At 32.0% G+C, this 17,237-nt stretch overlaps 1 protein-coding gene across 4 annotated transcripts in view; it reads right to left on the minus strand.

Annotated features, from left to right (window-relative positions):
- Positions 1–17,237, minus strand: part of LOC145297615 (chordin-like protein 2) — a 126,036-nt gene that overhangs the window by 14,025 nt on the left and 94,774 nt on the right. For all 4 annotated transcript variants that reach the window (XM_080143685.1, XM_080143684.1, XM_080143681.1 and 1 more), the window contains exon 7: positions 2,374–2,421. In XM_080143685.1, coding sequence (XP_079999811.1) covers positions 2,374–2,421 — 48 coding nt within the window. The remainder of the gene's footprint in view (positions 1–2,373; positions 2,422–17,237) is intronic.

Here is a 17,237-nt window from a genome sequence, read left to right on the forward strand (position 1 = left end):
AATTACGAGACTACCAAAAATAAACCCAGCGTCGTTTTCTACTATTTCTAAATGCTAAATAAACGTGACCCGTTGGGTCAATGTTTTTTTTTATTTGATTCGCTCCCATCTCTCTGTTTTAATGGATGACGCCATAGTAACGCCATCCTATTTCATTGATGACGTCACAAATGATGACGTCATACATTCTGCATGGGGACAATCAAAGAACCAAAGATCCAAAATGTTTTAATAGTATATATATATATATATATATATATATATATATATATATATATATATATATAGATTAATTGATAGCCTGACAGACATAGCTAAGGGCGGTAAGATGGTATCTTTCTCCCCTGCTCAAATCTTTGAGGTAGGATTTATCAGGAGATTGTCGTAAGAATGTAATGATACTATGAGATTAAATGAATCATAGCACAAAGGAAACATAAATTACTTGTGAGACTTCATACCTTGGCCTGACAACGTAAAGATGGGTAAAAGTTTTTCCTGGGCCTTTTTTTTCTTTATATTGTATGAAGTATTCCGGAAATTATATCATGTGAACATTGATAATTAAAAATTAATTAACAGATCAGACTGGAATTCTTCATGGTGGTAACTTTTATGAAAGTGCATCGATTCCATGCATCAAATTCATGAAAAATCAGAAGGTTCATTTTCGTCAAAATTTACACCTTAACCGAACCTTTCAGTACCAAGGTCAAAAATAAAAAGATCATATACAATGTAGGACGTTATTGGTTAGAACAGGAGTTCTCAACCGGGGTCCACATGGACCCTAGGGATCCATGGAATATTTCTGGGGGTCCACAGGCAAAACATAACAAAATACAATACAAGATATTGGTAAAGAATTATTATCACTCTAATTTAGATTATTATTATTACTTATTATCATTATTATCATATTTATTATAGTTGTTGTAGAATACTTTATTTGCATTAAGTTAGTATTCATTTAAAAATAAAGCTTAATTATATAATATTTCTTTGATTATTAAAACCTCAAAAAAATTTATATTAGTGAAAAATAGAAGATTGTCTTATGACCAATAGTTATGAAGGGGTCCACCAAGATAAAAAGAAGGGAAAAGGGGTCCATGAGTAAAAAAAGGCTGAGAACCACTGGGTTAGAATATGTAACGAGTTTCTACGAAGGCATCACCAAAATGTAATTTTTCATTTTTTAGTGACCTTGAACTTCATCTTTGATCTAGATGTATTATTAGTAGTGCTATCACAAGATAATATTCTTTTCATTATTTTGACTCTCGAGTATATATCAGTTAATGTCTTATATAATTTTATAAAGAGTGATGTGGTTCTCAGTTAACTGTGTCGGATATATATTCGAGAGTTAAAACAATGATAAAAATATTCTCTCCCCATAGCCCTAATTATTAGATATCTTAATACAATTGATTCTATTATATACGGCATAGTCACGTTGACACCTATTCCCTTTAGATCACCGATGGTGAGCAACGTTGAGTCTGGTTAGTACTAAAATGGGTGACGATTTGGGAATACTAAATGCTGTATCTGTTCTCCGCATATCTCGGTACTGTTTCCAGTCGTTCTGGACTTTTCCTTACCACTGGACTCAAGCAGTGCACATTCAGGAGAGGTGAGGTTGGGATTGCGCAACCCTTGCTACATAATTATACGCGCAGCTACCCTTATCGTGGGTATCCCTTGTCTTTCGAAACTGAACGGAGACTTCCATTTAATAGAATTAAAATAAATTTAAAGTTAGAAAATGACCCATATTTTTACTAAGTTTGGTGACGATTGGTAAAACGATGCGGACGCTAGGTTGTACACGGATCAACATAGTGATAAGACAAGACACTAAGATCGAACAAGATGGCAAGGAATCATTGCATGATGATCACAACGACTTTAAAATAATCTTTGCATATTCATATTAAAAGGTGTAAAGTCGAACAGAATGAAGGAAGAAAGCGACCACGTGTCTGCGCGTGTTGTCTTACCTGCTGGGAGGATCACAGGGAGGGCATAAATTAAAAATGGCGGCTGTGGTTTTTGTAAGATTATTGAGCGATGACGTCACCCCTCACGTGACTGTTTTTCTGGACGCCGATTGGCTGATGACGAACGCTTGGACAATAAAAGGAGTATGTTCAGAAGATCGAGGACAGTGTGTATCAACTGCATCAGTGCGATTAGAAGTTCGACGTGTGTGTAAATCAAATGCCGTAGTTGTGAAACGAATTCAAGCTTTAGAAGTTCGATGTGTGTATTAATCGACTGTCATAGTTGCGAAACGAATTCAAAAGGAAAATATTTAGAAATATAAAAACAAAACGTGTGGGTGAATGAGATTGATGTGTATCTTACCAGGTTCATCTGTTGCCACGTTGGCTTCTGGGAGTGTGTTCGGTTCATCTGTTGAAAAGAACAAACACACTTTCTTTACAACGAGTTAACACATTGTAATTAATTCATTAAAAAAACACACATCTTAGATTATGACTTTCATTTTATAACTTAGACCTACGACGAAATAAGAGGTATATATATGTCGTGATTTCGATTTGAGCGCTAAGCTTAGATTATGATTTGGATCTCATACATTAACACTGTAAGAGCATAAGGAGTACATTGTAAAAGCATAAGGAGTATATTTCTCAATGTAGATGAAACGCTATTACTGTTAGATTATTTGCGGTGTTATAAATTAGTACTAAAATTGTCACATCGCTACAATGTTGCATCCACGCGCTTCTTTCACAAGTACTTTTAATGAAATGAACTCCAATGAAGTACTTAATTTGGTGTCTACCCACCCTCGACATCAATATGCTCGACCGATTCGTCATTCAGAAAATTCTTCCTCTTCACTATGGAGATACTCAGAACCTGTAAGACTTTCTATTTACTGTAAGGGCTTTTTTCTTCCAAGCTGTTAGCTTTTGAAATTCCTTCTCTGCTCCTTCCATGTTTCCGTGACTGTATCAACATGCAGAGATTTAAATGTAATGTGAATTAACATTTTGCTGCACAACTCCCTTACTTGGGATGCCCCTGTAGGTATGGCTACTAATTCATAGTAGCATCTTACGTCTCAGTGGTAATTACCTTGTTTGAGGTGAATGAAAACATATTTGAAACTGCATTTATCAATCTCAGTTAAACGCTATTTCGGTTTTACATTGCCACATCGATCTTCTAGGTTAATACTACAACAGCATAAACAGTGCAGTTGTCATAATTTCTATTGAGCGTCATTTTTGTTTAGATTATGACTTCAATCTTTCTTTTATTTTTTTAAAACTTTATTGCTATTTCACTCCAAACAAGCCACAATATTACGGGGCTAATATTTGGTTATAATTTGCAGGGACACTATGTAGGGAGTTTAGCAGCAAGACGTCTGTTCACATTACACTTTAACGTCTGCATGTCAGCGCAAACAGGGAAGCAGGAACCCGGGAGAGGCTTCCAAAGTCTAGCAGCTCGAGGGGAGAACCTATTAAAGTAAAAGGTTTTGTCGACATCTCGGGATCTCTACTGTGCAGGAGTGAGATGTTGCTGCTAATCGGGTTTGTCGGGGGTATTGTCGTCGAGGGGGTACATCACATTTAAAATACTTGTAAAATAGGCGCAGGGATGCAACATTTCGTCGATGGGACAGGGGCTGGAGTTTGGTTGACAGAGCAGGATCTATTAAGATTGCGATTATTCTCTGAATCCTTATATCGTCCAACGCAGAGGCATAGACAGCAATGACCATTCCGATCCCTCTGTATAACATCTTTAGCAAACTGTATTAGGCTATAGTCTTCATCTTACCATGAATGAGAGAAAATGGATATGAAGATAAAAGAAGATATATTTATACCATGACTCGGTAGCAGGTTCTGCTAACGCACACAAACAATCGAAACCAAAATAGCATTGTGCCAGCATTATGTCCCGCTATCTCCGATTAGACCAGATTGTGCATTGACATGAGCATTCTCATGGCAGTTTACTGAGCCTAACTAGTTTTATTCTGGCTTATGACAAATTGGAAACAGGTGCTTTCTGTTATGACACTATCACTAGAAGATTGCCATACAAGACGCCCGGTCTCCTATCCGGTTTGGTTTTTAAACAGTGCCACTCTTTCTTAGTTGTAAGTATTCGCTACGGCTGAAGGAACTCAATCTATAACACCTCCTGTATGATAATTCTCAAGACTATCAGAAAGAGGCTAACAGGTGATACACCTTGTTCAATGGTGACATGAACTGTGCATGGCAAGGGCATTTATCTCTTTAACGCATTATATATACCCGTTAATCTAGTATAGTATCAAATATATGTATATTTGATTTTGCCTATTTTCTATTTCTTTTTTCCTTTCCAGCATGTTTTTTTTTTTTTTTTTTGCTATACCAAAATATATTTTGAATATTTGGTCAGGATTTACTTATAAGGAAAAGTATCGTCATGCAAGGTTGTTCTGACAAACCCCTTTGCGCAGAGAATCTTTAAACACTCGAGGATAATGTCTAGTAGGAATTAACCCATAATTTTTCATGTCAGACAGAAATTCTATAAACTTTTGTAATTAATGCACTTTTCATTATCTAGATTATTTGCAAATGCTAAAATTATGTTTAATGATTCACAAAAAGGAATGAACAAGCGATGGAAAAGAAATTCGTAAAGGAAAGTTTTTATTTTAAATTTCAAACGATCTAAAAAGAGATAATCGAACAAAGAAGTTATAACAAAATACAATTCACGCGAGAACAAAGACGCCTCAAGTTGAATTCAAGACTTTACCAAATCGTGATCTGTCACATATCTGAAGAGAAAACATAAGAACTCCACATTCTAGTTGTTTATTCGGCAATCTTGCGTAATTACTGATCCAAGCAACTTCCGGTTATTGAATTTTGTCTGAAGTAAATAGTATTACTTAATCTGTAGACACCATCATACTACGTCACTTTGCTTAATCTGTTACGACGTAATTTATGATGTAGTTTGATTAGATTTGGTACTGACCAAATGGGTGACCAATTTGGGAATTCTAGGCGCTGTATGTAGGAGGATGTCAACACCCACCTTAAGAGTTACAAAATCCTAACGTTGTCATCTTCCCTAACACGGATATACATGCGCCTGGGGAGCCGCTTGTGAATTTCATAATCCCATGCAACTTCCTTCTTTAGAGGAAGCCGCTTAAACCCTCATAGATTTAGTGCCGTCTCCATTTTTTTATTATATTTAATCAAATGTACTTTTTTATTATTTCATTTAATTTAATTAAGTATAAGTGAAAAATTAATATTTTTTAAATTATTTTAAATAACTATTATTTTTATTCAGTAATTTTTATCTCCATTTATTTAATTTTGTATTTATTATATTTCAAAAAATATATTTTACTTTTAGTATTATTTCTTTAAATATTTTCTGTGAATAAACATATAAAGTTTTCTATAAGTAAACAATTTTCAATGAAAATAACAAGTTTTCGGATATTCTTATATGTTATCCTATATTTTCGTCGGGATCTTCGCAGTAAATTACATCCTTACTTCAAACGATTTTCAAAACCGGAAGTCGCTTTAATTGGTAAATACGCAAGATGGCCGTTATTGATATTTCGGGTCGCTTCACTTCGTATAGTTTCAAGAGAAACCATGTACAAGCATTAAGAAAATTGACTCGAATCAAAAAACACACATTAACTAAGAAACAAAACGAAATCAAGTTCAGTCAACTAAAACATACATCAAAAATGATTTTAGGAACGCCTTGTTGACAAACGAGTCGAGGTTCCATCTTGATGGACTTGATTTGTAAATGCGAGATAGGATCGGTAAGAGATACAAGACAATTTCTTAAACGGTAAAAAGTGTAGGTGGCATCACGATATCGGTATGTCTTGTTAACAGTGAACTTGTGGACACTTTTAAAGTCGAGAACATGAAAATGAATTTTAACAGTTACTGTGATTTTCTATGACAAACTCTCTTTGAAGAGTTTGATAACCAACAATTCGACCAAGCGTAAATCGCTGATATTTATGCAAGATAATGCAAAAAGTCATGCTTCAAAGTTCAGTAAAACGCAGTTACAAGAATAGGATTTGTTGGGGGGATATTTAAATTAACCAGTCACTCAGTGGTTGTGACTAAAATCATATTGAGAACCTATAGAGTACCTTTATTTATTTAAATGTTAGCTCATCATAGCAAGTATGAACACTGGCAAGCAGTAAATATTGTTACACGCAGCATATCAGCTGTTGATAATAGACTATTACAAATTGTTGAAAAAAATATTAGATAAAAATATTAACAGTAAATGATGCAACTCTTTCCATCCTACTTCTTTGCTTTGTCTGTATGCTGTTACATTGTTTATATTATTTTTTGCATTTATATGTTTCATTTTTCAATATCAACAAATAAATAGCATTTATTGTACAAAAGCTGCAGTTGCAAATAAAATATTGTAAGTACAATTTTGTTTATTTTATCAATATAATTTTTCATTTTCAAATTATAACACCACGAATGTTCCATGACTTTACATTTAAGCTTAGCATGTTTTAACTGTAGTATTTTATATAGAATAGATATAAAGAGTGATATAACATCAAATCAAATGGATTTTACTTGATGTTATATGATTATATATATATATATATATATATATATATATATATATATATATATATAATTTCTAGGCGTATTTTATGTGAGATTATTTAAGTTTAAAGCTTATATTTTTAAAATGTTTTATCATTTCCTTTAATGAAGGCAGGTTCAAATCAGAAACAGAATCGGCACTGATTGCAAATGTTTACTACTTTAATATAATTTTATATATGAACATGAAAGTTTATAAAATAGTATAGAATTTTATGTATCTATTTTTTATTCCATTTTCACCCTCACCCAAGGCATAGTGCAACTTTTATGTAAGGGTCTATTGTCGGGGATACTATGGAAGGAGTTCAGTAGCAAGATGTTTTTTTCACATTACACTTAAACTTCTGCATGTCAGTACATTTGGGAACGACGGAACCCGAAAGGGAATTCCAAAGTCTAGCAGTTCTGAGGAAGAAACTATTAGAATAGAAGGCCTTCCTAGATCTCTAGGGATCTCTACTCTATTAGGGTGAGATTTTGCCACTTGTTGGGGTTGTCGGGGTTATTTACGCAGAGCGCACACAAGGGCTTGTACTTTCTCGGAGTATTCACCATTAAAATACTTGTAGAACAGGCAGAGGGATGTAACATTTCATCGATGGGACAGAGACTGAAGCTTAGATGACAGTTCAGGACCTATCAGGTTGGTGACTGTCTTTTAAATCCTGTCTAAGAGCGAGAGACTAATAACGGATGCCCCAGCACAAATGTGACAACAATACTCCATGATGGGCGAATGCTGGTCTTGTAAAGGTACAGAATACTTTCAGGCATACTTCCACTGAGTAAGGCTTGATAGTAAGTTAAAATATATATGGCAATTAAGCTACACAGAATTTTCCGCGTTTCATTTCTATAAAGACTCTTCAGGCTAAAATGCTGAACAAATCTTTACAAGGATGAAACGTGGTAAATTCTGTGTAGTTAATTGTCATATATATGTTTTCATAACTTACTATATTCAATATTATAATTATATATATATACATACATATATATATGTATTATGTATATATACACATATTATGCATATATAGTCTTTTAATTATACAAACATTGTTGGTTACATATATTGAGACTCCACTGAAACATGTATGCACATATGTATGCAATAATGTTTGTATACTAGACTATAGATCAGCTCTGTCCTGAAGTGAGCGCTCTTAATACTCACGCGAGTTTCATTGAATTTACATCTAGGAAACCAATCCATACAACGTATATATATATATTATATATATGTACATGCATATGTGCTTATATATATATATATATATATATATATATATATATATATATATATATATATATATATATATATAATAAAATCTAAATAGATATTTTATAATTGTTTAAAATATTTCCAATTTATATATTTATATTTATTATATTTGTATAAATAATATTATTGTTGTCAACAATTTCTAGAGAATCTTAGCAAGAATTTCTAGATTCAAATCCGTAGTTTGTTATATTGACTAAATTTACAAACTTGTGAATCGTTAACCGATAGAATGTGGTCTATGATGAATGATGGCATGTTTTTAAATTTCTTATTGAATTAAAATAATAATAATAATAATAAAAAGTAGAATAATAATAATTATAATAATGATGATGATGATGATAATAATAAGTAGAATAATAATAATAATAATAATAATAATAATAATAAGTATAATAATAATAATAATAATAATGATAATAATAATAATAATAATGATAATAATAATAATAATAATGATAATAATGATAATAATAATAATAATAATAATGATAATAATAATAATAATAATAATAATAATAATAAAAATAATAATAATGATAATAATAATAATAATAATAATAATAATAATAATAATAATAATAATAATAATAATAAATTATAATTACATGACGCATGATATTTTTCCTCGATTTGATATAATTTCGTGCGCAATTTACAATTAATCGTTTTCTGTATTTGAAGACACGTTTCTTTTTAAAAGAGACAAGCGATTCAGTTGGAACCATTTTTAGGCTAAAAATATGAAAATAATTGAAAATTATAAGCCTTTTTAATTCAAGTTTGTTTGTTTTTTTTCACTTCACTCTAAATTTTTCGAGATCAGATTCTATCTTCCAACTGAAAGACTTGTCTAATTAAAATGTCAGCCTTTATTGCTCATCTCGAAACAAAAACAAAAAATTAAAGCAAAAAAAAAAAATATTTCGTGCATTGGAGAAGCTTCGTAATTCCCAATTATTTTACGCCTTTTTTATAGAAAATTTATAGTTTGGAATCTTTTGACAAATGTTTGCAGCTAACAACAAATAAATGTGTTAGTAGGTGTGCCTTGCTGTACATAAAATGAGACAATGTGCGTTCAGTAAAGTTGCAGAATTATTAACAGTCGAGAAATGAATGAAAAAATAACAACAAATAATTTCTAGGAAATTCGGTAGAATTAATTTCTCTATCGTCCAATATACGTTTAAAGCGTGAAAACTGATTGGACGATCTATTTCCAAATTTGCTTTCCTAAAGTAGACATAGCGAAAAAATGAATTGTCGTTGATGTATTTTTCAGATAGCCACCGAACCACAAATCAGAGTAGCTAGCCATTACTGACTTAGAGGTAAATGTAGGGTACGTATTTTTTTTTACTCTATTTCCAGTATAAAGTTTGTTTTTTTTTTATGATTTCTCGACTGTTTACTATTCTGCAGTTTTGCCGTGCGTTCAAATAAACGATGTGAATGCATGAAATCTAATCACTAGACACGGGCAGCGCATGCCTGTCGCGTGCGCTGTGAAAGCATTCGTACCGAAAAGACAAAGGTGTGACAAACCAGATGACAAATAGCAAACAAGTGACAACAGTACAGGTTCAGGCATGGATAACAGATTTGCATAGCGATAGGTGGGCAACGTAAGCATAAGTCTCCAGCTCCTTTAAACACTAGCTTTGTCAATCTATATAATGGACTTTGGTCATCAATAACTTTCACCAATATTTTCGCCAGCTTTTGTTTGTGCAAAGTAAATGTATGTTCTTAGCAAAGAAAAATATGATTCAACTTAATTTGTTTGAAAATTTTTGTACCAAACCGGAATCATTTTAAAAGTGATGTCATTTAAAAGAAAACAAAGAAGAAAAAAACAAAATAAACGAAAGCTAATTTTGTATGCGTCAATACAGAGTTACTTCGTTTTGCTTATGCGTTTTTTTTTTTTACCTTAAAACATTGTAACAGTGTATTTGTATTATTTGTATTATTCGGACTACTGTTTTCATCTTGAGGGTTATCTTCACAACGTTTCGGCCGAAGGAGTCTACGATTTATTTCAGGTGGATCCTGTCGAACTTGGGAACCTTTCTATTGAATTCTGGAATCTGCAAGAAATTTCAACGGGGCTTTGTTTTTTCATTTATCCAGCCATGACCAGTTAGAAGTGTTAAGATTCCCGAGTTCGACGTAAAAATTCCCGAGTTCAGCGAGATAACCTGTTGTCAGAATAACACTCTAGATGAAAACAGTAGCACGAGTAATCCAACTAATTTATCCCTATCTAAAACAAAATCAGAAATTTAACGATGTATTCACAAACACAGATATTTCCCTTTGTTAGTCGATTTTTCACATTTTGTTTAATAGAACGTAATATATTTTTAACATTTCAAAATCACGTAAATTATTTATGGAAATGAAAGTAATCCTAGACAAGGGCGGATAACGAAAGCTAATTGATACTAGATTGACAGTGATAATTGGGGCTATTTTTTTTTAAATACATGAAACTCAAAACAGTCGTACGAAAATACGCTTGATGAAAAGGAGAAAAATGAATGTTGACAACAATTTAGACACATGGCAAGTGCTCATCTGAACTTCAATCTACAGCCCCCCCTCGCCAGACTTTCATGGAAAACACTCGTCTAGTCAAAACCACTATGAACAATTTCTCACACTCATTATCTGTGCCTTAACCTAAATGTAGATTCCATGAACAAAGCTTCTTCCTTAGAACTGCACGCCTGTGGAATTCTCTTCCGATTGCCTGCTTTCCAGCTGACTACAATATGATTGTCTTCAAGTCCAACGTAAACAAGTTCTTTATGAACCGTCTCCCTAAGTAATCCAATTTACAAAATTCCTACTACTTATGTTTACTACGCTATAATCACAATGACTAATGTATACCCATTAACCCTTATCCTCGAGTGGCTTCCGGGCCTTGATAAGTGTTGACCCCTATGTACAAAAAAAAAACACACTGCAAGAAATAGCAAGTGAAAGTACACTTCTATGAAATTGTTCCTGGGGCTGTTATAAATATGCTGATATTTACAACAGCCCTCATCAGAACATTTGAACTCCTATCTAAAGACGATGTCTTCCCGAAATATTATATGATACGAAGCGTCCATCAAATAGCGATGACGTAAGAAGACAAAGCAAGATTAATAGCATTAAAAATACATATATATTGTATTAAACTATATATTAATACGATAGTGTGTGCGTTATTTTGTGTGTCACGCTTACATCTTTTTTTTCCGAGTGACTGTCGTCTAATTGTTTTCGATTTCTTGTAAGAAATATAAGAAATAATTTAACCAAGAATTCTTCATAACTTTTTGGTTTCGATTATAGCTAATAGCACTCATGTCATCTATTTTTTAATAAATAATTTTACAAAGAGTTTGGTTTCGGTTTTGATTCAAGCTAATGCTTGACATATACATACATACATATATATATATATATATATATATATATATATAGCTAATGCTAGGATATATATATATATATATATATATATATATATATATAGCTAATGCTAGGATATATATATATATATATATATATATATATATATATATATATATATATATATATATATATATATATATATATATAATATCCAGACTTCAGGTATTCAAAAGTAGGAACCAATGAACTCAATGATGTTGTTAGATAGTGCTCAATAACAAGAGCGATCAAATGTAACTGTTTACCTTTTTATAATATATATATATACATATACATATATATATATATATATATATATATATATATATATATATATATATATATATATATATAATGACTTGAATTAAGTTTAAAATGCAAAAGTCAGGTATAATTATCCAATTATACTCTAAGCAGAAGCGTTTATTTTGAACGCCCCTCTGTCTTATTAATTTTATAGGCCATTCTGCTTGTGTGGTGATAAAACTTCTTGTTGGAAGGCTGTATAAAAGTGTTAACTTTGACCAAAATTGAACTGTTTCTTCTTTAATCAGATTTCTTTGATTATCGATTTTTGGTAATTATCGCATGTATTCCGATACAAAACCTATCTAATAGCATTCCTATACAAATAGGGTATATGTGTATAAAATTAAAAAAAATAGGCCTCGCTCCAAATTCAGCCGTTTTCGAGTCTATAGGAAACTCTCTTTCTCTCTCTCTCACACATACACACACAAAGTGCATTTTATATATAAGTAGAAGATAGGTAGACAGACAGACATACGGACAGATAGATAGATAGATAGAAAGTTAGATAGATAGAAAGATAGATAGATAGATAGATAGATAGATAGATAGAAAGTTAGACAGACAGACAGATAGATAGATGATAGAAAGTTAGATAGATAGAAAGATAGATAGATAGAAAGATAGATAGGTAGGCATGTTAAAAGACTATACTGTATTATTGATTCTAATAACTTTGATTCGTTTTCCATAATAGTATAAATGAAACAAATTATTCGCACCTATTGATTTAGATATATAGAGGGAGAGAGAAAGAGATATAGAGGGGGAATAAATATTTAATGAATAAAATATTATTGAGTTAACGCAAAGATTTGATATGAGGACATGTTCAAAAAGACGATTAAAATTATGTATAATGATGTAAATAATTAGATTACGAAATGTGGAACGTTTTGGAATTTAAAAAAAAAAGGTATTTACGTATTTATAGGGAAAATCTCGGTAAACACACAGAAAAGATACCGTGCTGAAATAACGTTATTATTTCGAAACCCATTCTTACGATGGGGAGGGTAGGGTGTTTCATAACAATACAATTACAAAAGATACCATATAAATTGAATTTAGTTTGAAAATCTTATCAAAAAATAGCACGGTACATTCTCTCTATAAGCAGCAAAAACACATATTTCATCTCGCTTGTTAACTAATAACCTTGTTTTTATTCATCATTCTGCTATATTGGAAAAACGCCGATAATACTAGCATATTTATTGATTTTAAATATCACCTACATTTATGACTCCACGGATCTAATCCTCAGCAGGCTTAACCAATGTGACAAATGAGAACAGATACTTCACTCTGATCGTTATGATAAGTGCTGCGTCCGAGGAGATATCTAACTGAAATGCTTGAATTTTCTAACAATAAATAAATGAATCGCGTAAAGGAAGGTAAATAAAAATTGACTTTAAAACACAGAACGTTAATTAATTATAACCATATATTTTGATTATGTGTCGCAATATGTATTAGGTTAGTATGAAAATGATGTCGATCGTTGTATTATATAACATTGGCGCTTTTAAATTAACTAGAATTATGGGGCCCACAAGTCTAATTTCAAATAGGTATTAAATTGTTTTACTACTAATACCTAGTTGAAGCAAAACAAATTGTTTTGTATTATTAAAAAAAAAATTCCAACTCTATTGATAACTTTTAACGGTTCATTTGTTTATTTTTTACTAGCGGGGCCTGTGGAAATTCCACAGGGGACTCATTCATATGTAATATATTGATGTTGGCATTCTACAGATGTTCAGCGTAAATGGAGATGCTCTGATATTATTGTAGCTCTTTTGTTAAACTGCAAAAGTATTTATCTAAGTTAGGGACGCCCGTGGTAGCCTGGTCGTAAAGTACACTTAAATATGATATTTTAATTCTTGCAATTTTATATATATTATTATATAGTTAATGTTATATCTATTTATATATATTTTCAAGTTTCAATTTCAGAAATAAAAAAATATATCCATATATGTATCTATATGTAACGAAACCAGAACAAAAACTTATGAGGAATTCTTGATATAATTATTTATAAAAGAAATAGATTACTGGAGTGTCATCAGGTATAATCGAAACCAAAACCAAAACTCATAAGGGATTCTTGGTAAAATTATTTATAAAAAAAAATAGATGACTTGAGTGTTATCAGCTATAATCGAAACCGAAATCAAAACTTATGAAGAATTCTTGGTAAAATTATTTATTACAAGAAACGGAAGTTCCTAATAATTAAACAATAGTCAATCGGAATGTAAGCGTGGCACACAAAATAAATAACATACACACTATGCTATTAATATATAGATTATTATCGCTTATGTTTGAATTCATGTTTTGAAGCATGACATAAATTATGAATCTATGACGTCACGCCATAATGTTAAGGTAATTCCGTCGTCCTCTTTAATAATTAAATCCTGTCCAAGTTCCACCATTACTGATCATCCTGGTGTTGTCTCACCGTTTTTGTGACGCTCATTAAAGCTTATGTTAGAGTGACCGCAAGTAAAAAAAAAAAAAAAATCATTTGGTAGAACGTTTGACTGAAAATCTCAAGGTTTCGATTTCGGTTTCGATTTCCACTCAGGACATTCTTTTTATTTGTTGGTAATTTATTTACTATAGCAGAGATAGCTTATTAATATTAACAGGATATTCGGCGAGAAACCTTCCGAGAGCGTTCACAACTTTGGTTTAAAGAAGTTCTGTCACGGAGAAGATCGTGTGCGTTCGTCTGCAGTTTAGAACTCGGAAGGGAAGTAATAACGTTACGCGAAAACTCTTAGAACTTTCTGAAAGTTTACATGAATGCCAAGCTTTAGTTTTTGGAACGTTTAAAGCAAATGAGGCGAATCAAAGAAGATCGACAAATGAATGCTGCACAAAATTACCGAAAATCAAGCAAACATTCAAATTTAAACATTGCAAAAGTTTCTTTTTTAGAATAAAAACTGATTCGTTTAGCTAACCTATGACTAGGTGCGATAAACAGTGAACACTTAATAATACGAGAGTGGTTCCAAAAGGAAAGCCTCCTATATTTTTAGCACAAAAAGTTGAAGAGCTACAAAGACGAGAGTGATACTATTAAAACTGGAGATTTTTTGTGCTCCAGAACGTATTTTTACATGGCCTCCACCATATTTAATGCACATTTGTCAGGAATTCAATGACGCGTCTCTGCTTCTGACGCACGCCCATGACAAGTGTTGTCTTTTAGAGTCTCACACTGTCAATATCTGCAGCAGAAATAAGCAATTTTCAGATTAAAAATACATAAGTTCAGTCATCATAACAAATGCAATTTGCAAACCCATTCGAGCGGAATAAAAAAAAATAGGAGGTATTACTTTAGGAACACCCTATCGTAACATGCAACGATCAGCTCATTTTTTTTTTATTCAATAGCATCAAATTAAATTGATCGTGACTGTCATTTGGCATACAACGAAAGGGAATTCTACATGACACTGCATTCAGATGCAACATAGAAGCAAAAATACACAATCTTTATGCTTAATAATGCTCTCACACACCACTTCAAAAGCTGTTATAAAACGGTGCCTCAGTTACTATCTTCGCCAGGCATTTCGTACATCGACTAACACTTCTGTCGGGAGAAAATCCTTCGAAAGATGTGGTCGAAAACAAAACAAAAAAAAAAAAAAAAAAAAGAAAAACAAACAAAAAAAAAAACGTTCACCAAATCTCGGGTTTCAGAAAATTATATTTCTGGATTACAGAAAATTGTTTCCGTGTGACAAAAATATATTATGGCTAAATTACTTTGACACACACTAAAGTTAAGCAATATTGGCCGTAATAATTACTTAGATGGGTGACTATTTCAAAATACCGTCTGATGTATAAATGGGTACAAATTTTGCTGGAAATTAAAACTGGCGACAGACTGGCGGCTTGTCACGGAAGATTGTTAAGGCCAACGGATCCTGCTAAATCTGTAAGATCGAGGAAAGTGAAGGACTTAAAAGCATTTGTGCATGAAAAAGAACAACAGTTACTACTACTACAGCAACTACTACTACAGCAACTACTACTACAGTATTAATTGCAATATGATATTTTTTTATTTCTCTTAAAGCTGTGCTAAAACTGATGTACATACATCTATAATATGTATCTCACCTGTCTGTTTAAATGTATGTATGTTTGTATGTCTGCCTAAGACTTTCGACAGAAGCGACGGATTTTCACGAGATCGGTATCGATTTGAAGTCGATACTTCGGACGACAAATATTAAAAAATTGGGTAAAAACACTTTTACGCACACTAATAAGACACTTTTCTACAGGGAAGGGTCGCTTATTTCGCCGATATTTTCGAAAGTCATATCCCTTTTTCGAGTGACTAATAGATATATATAAATGATTAACCTTAATTAAACAGCATAGAGTGACTAACCTTAATTAAACATTCGTCACTTCCGGTTTAGCGATGGGCGCAACAGCAAAGACGTCAAGTCATTTTTTCACATTTTTCCTCCTTTATGGTACGAATTCGAACCTGCCTGCCTATACACCTTTTTTTTCTCAACACACACCTCCAAACACCCGGGCAACGTCGGTTACCCAGGTTAGTATATATTATATATATAAATGCCAAAAAATCTATATTCCAAATTCTAAGATGTTGTTCATTTTAACCTTTATTTCTGTCAGCATGTTAAAATGTTCAATTTTTACAGCATCTGTCTCATAGTGGAGAACCAATCGCATAATTTTTAAATATTTCCGTCCTGACTCATCCGAAGAATTAAAACTTAAAAACACATAATTTTGAAAATCGAAAGAATAATTGCAATTGTGCTTTATGATATTAACGCCATCTTTGATTGAAAAAAAAATAATAACAAATACAAATCAAAGTTAGTGTAAACACCATGAAACACAATTGCAATTATTCTTCCGATTTTTAAATTTATGTATGCTTTTAAGTCCTTATTCTTTGGATGAAAATATTCGCACACTGATAAATTAATTATACGATTGTTTCTGCACTATGAAACAGGTGCTGTATAAAATTGAACATGTTAACGTGCTGACAGAAATAAACTAATCTTGAATTGAACATTTTAACTTGGTGAAAAAAGTAAACGGTAAGACGAACAACATCTTGGTATTTGGAATATTGACTTTTTGTCATGTATTTGTATAAGCTCTGTAGTTATATTCCACGTAAACCGAGCTTTATAAATAAAAAGAATTGGTATAAATAAAGGATGAAATATAATTAAATAATCATATTTTACCATAAACACACACACACACACACACACACATATATAATATTTCCACAGTCAAACAACGTCGCAGCTCACAAGAGTCATGACAGCCAACAAACCGGAAGTCTAAGACGAATTTCGTCCTCAATTGGGCTTATCAGTTATACATATTTGAACTGATGAGCCCAAATGAGGGGGAAACTCGAATCTTTGGCATCCGGTTTGTTGGCTGCC

This window comes from Euprymna scolopes, chromosome 18 (genome assembly GCF_053919585.1).
Source record: "Euprymna scolopes isolate OS-2025 chromosome 18, ASM5391958v1, whole genome shotgun sequence".
NCBI classification, from domain to species: Eukaryota; Metazoa; Mollusca; class Cephalopoda; order Sepiida; family Sepiolidae; genus Euprymna; species Euprymna scolopes.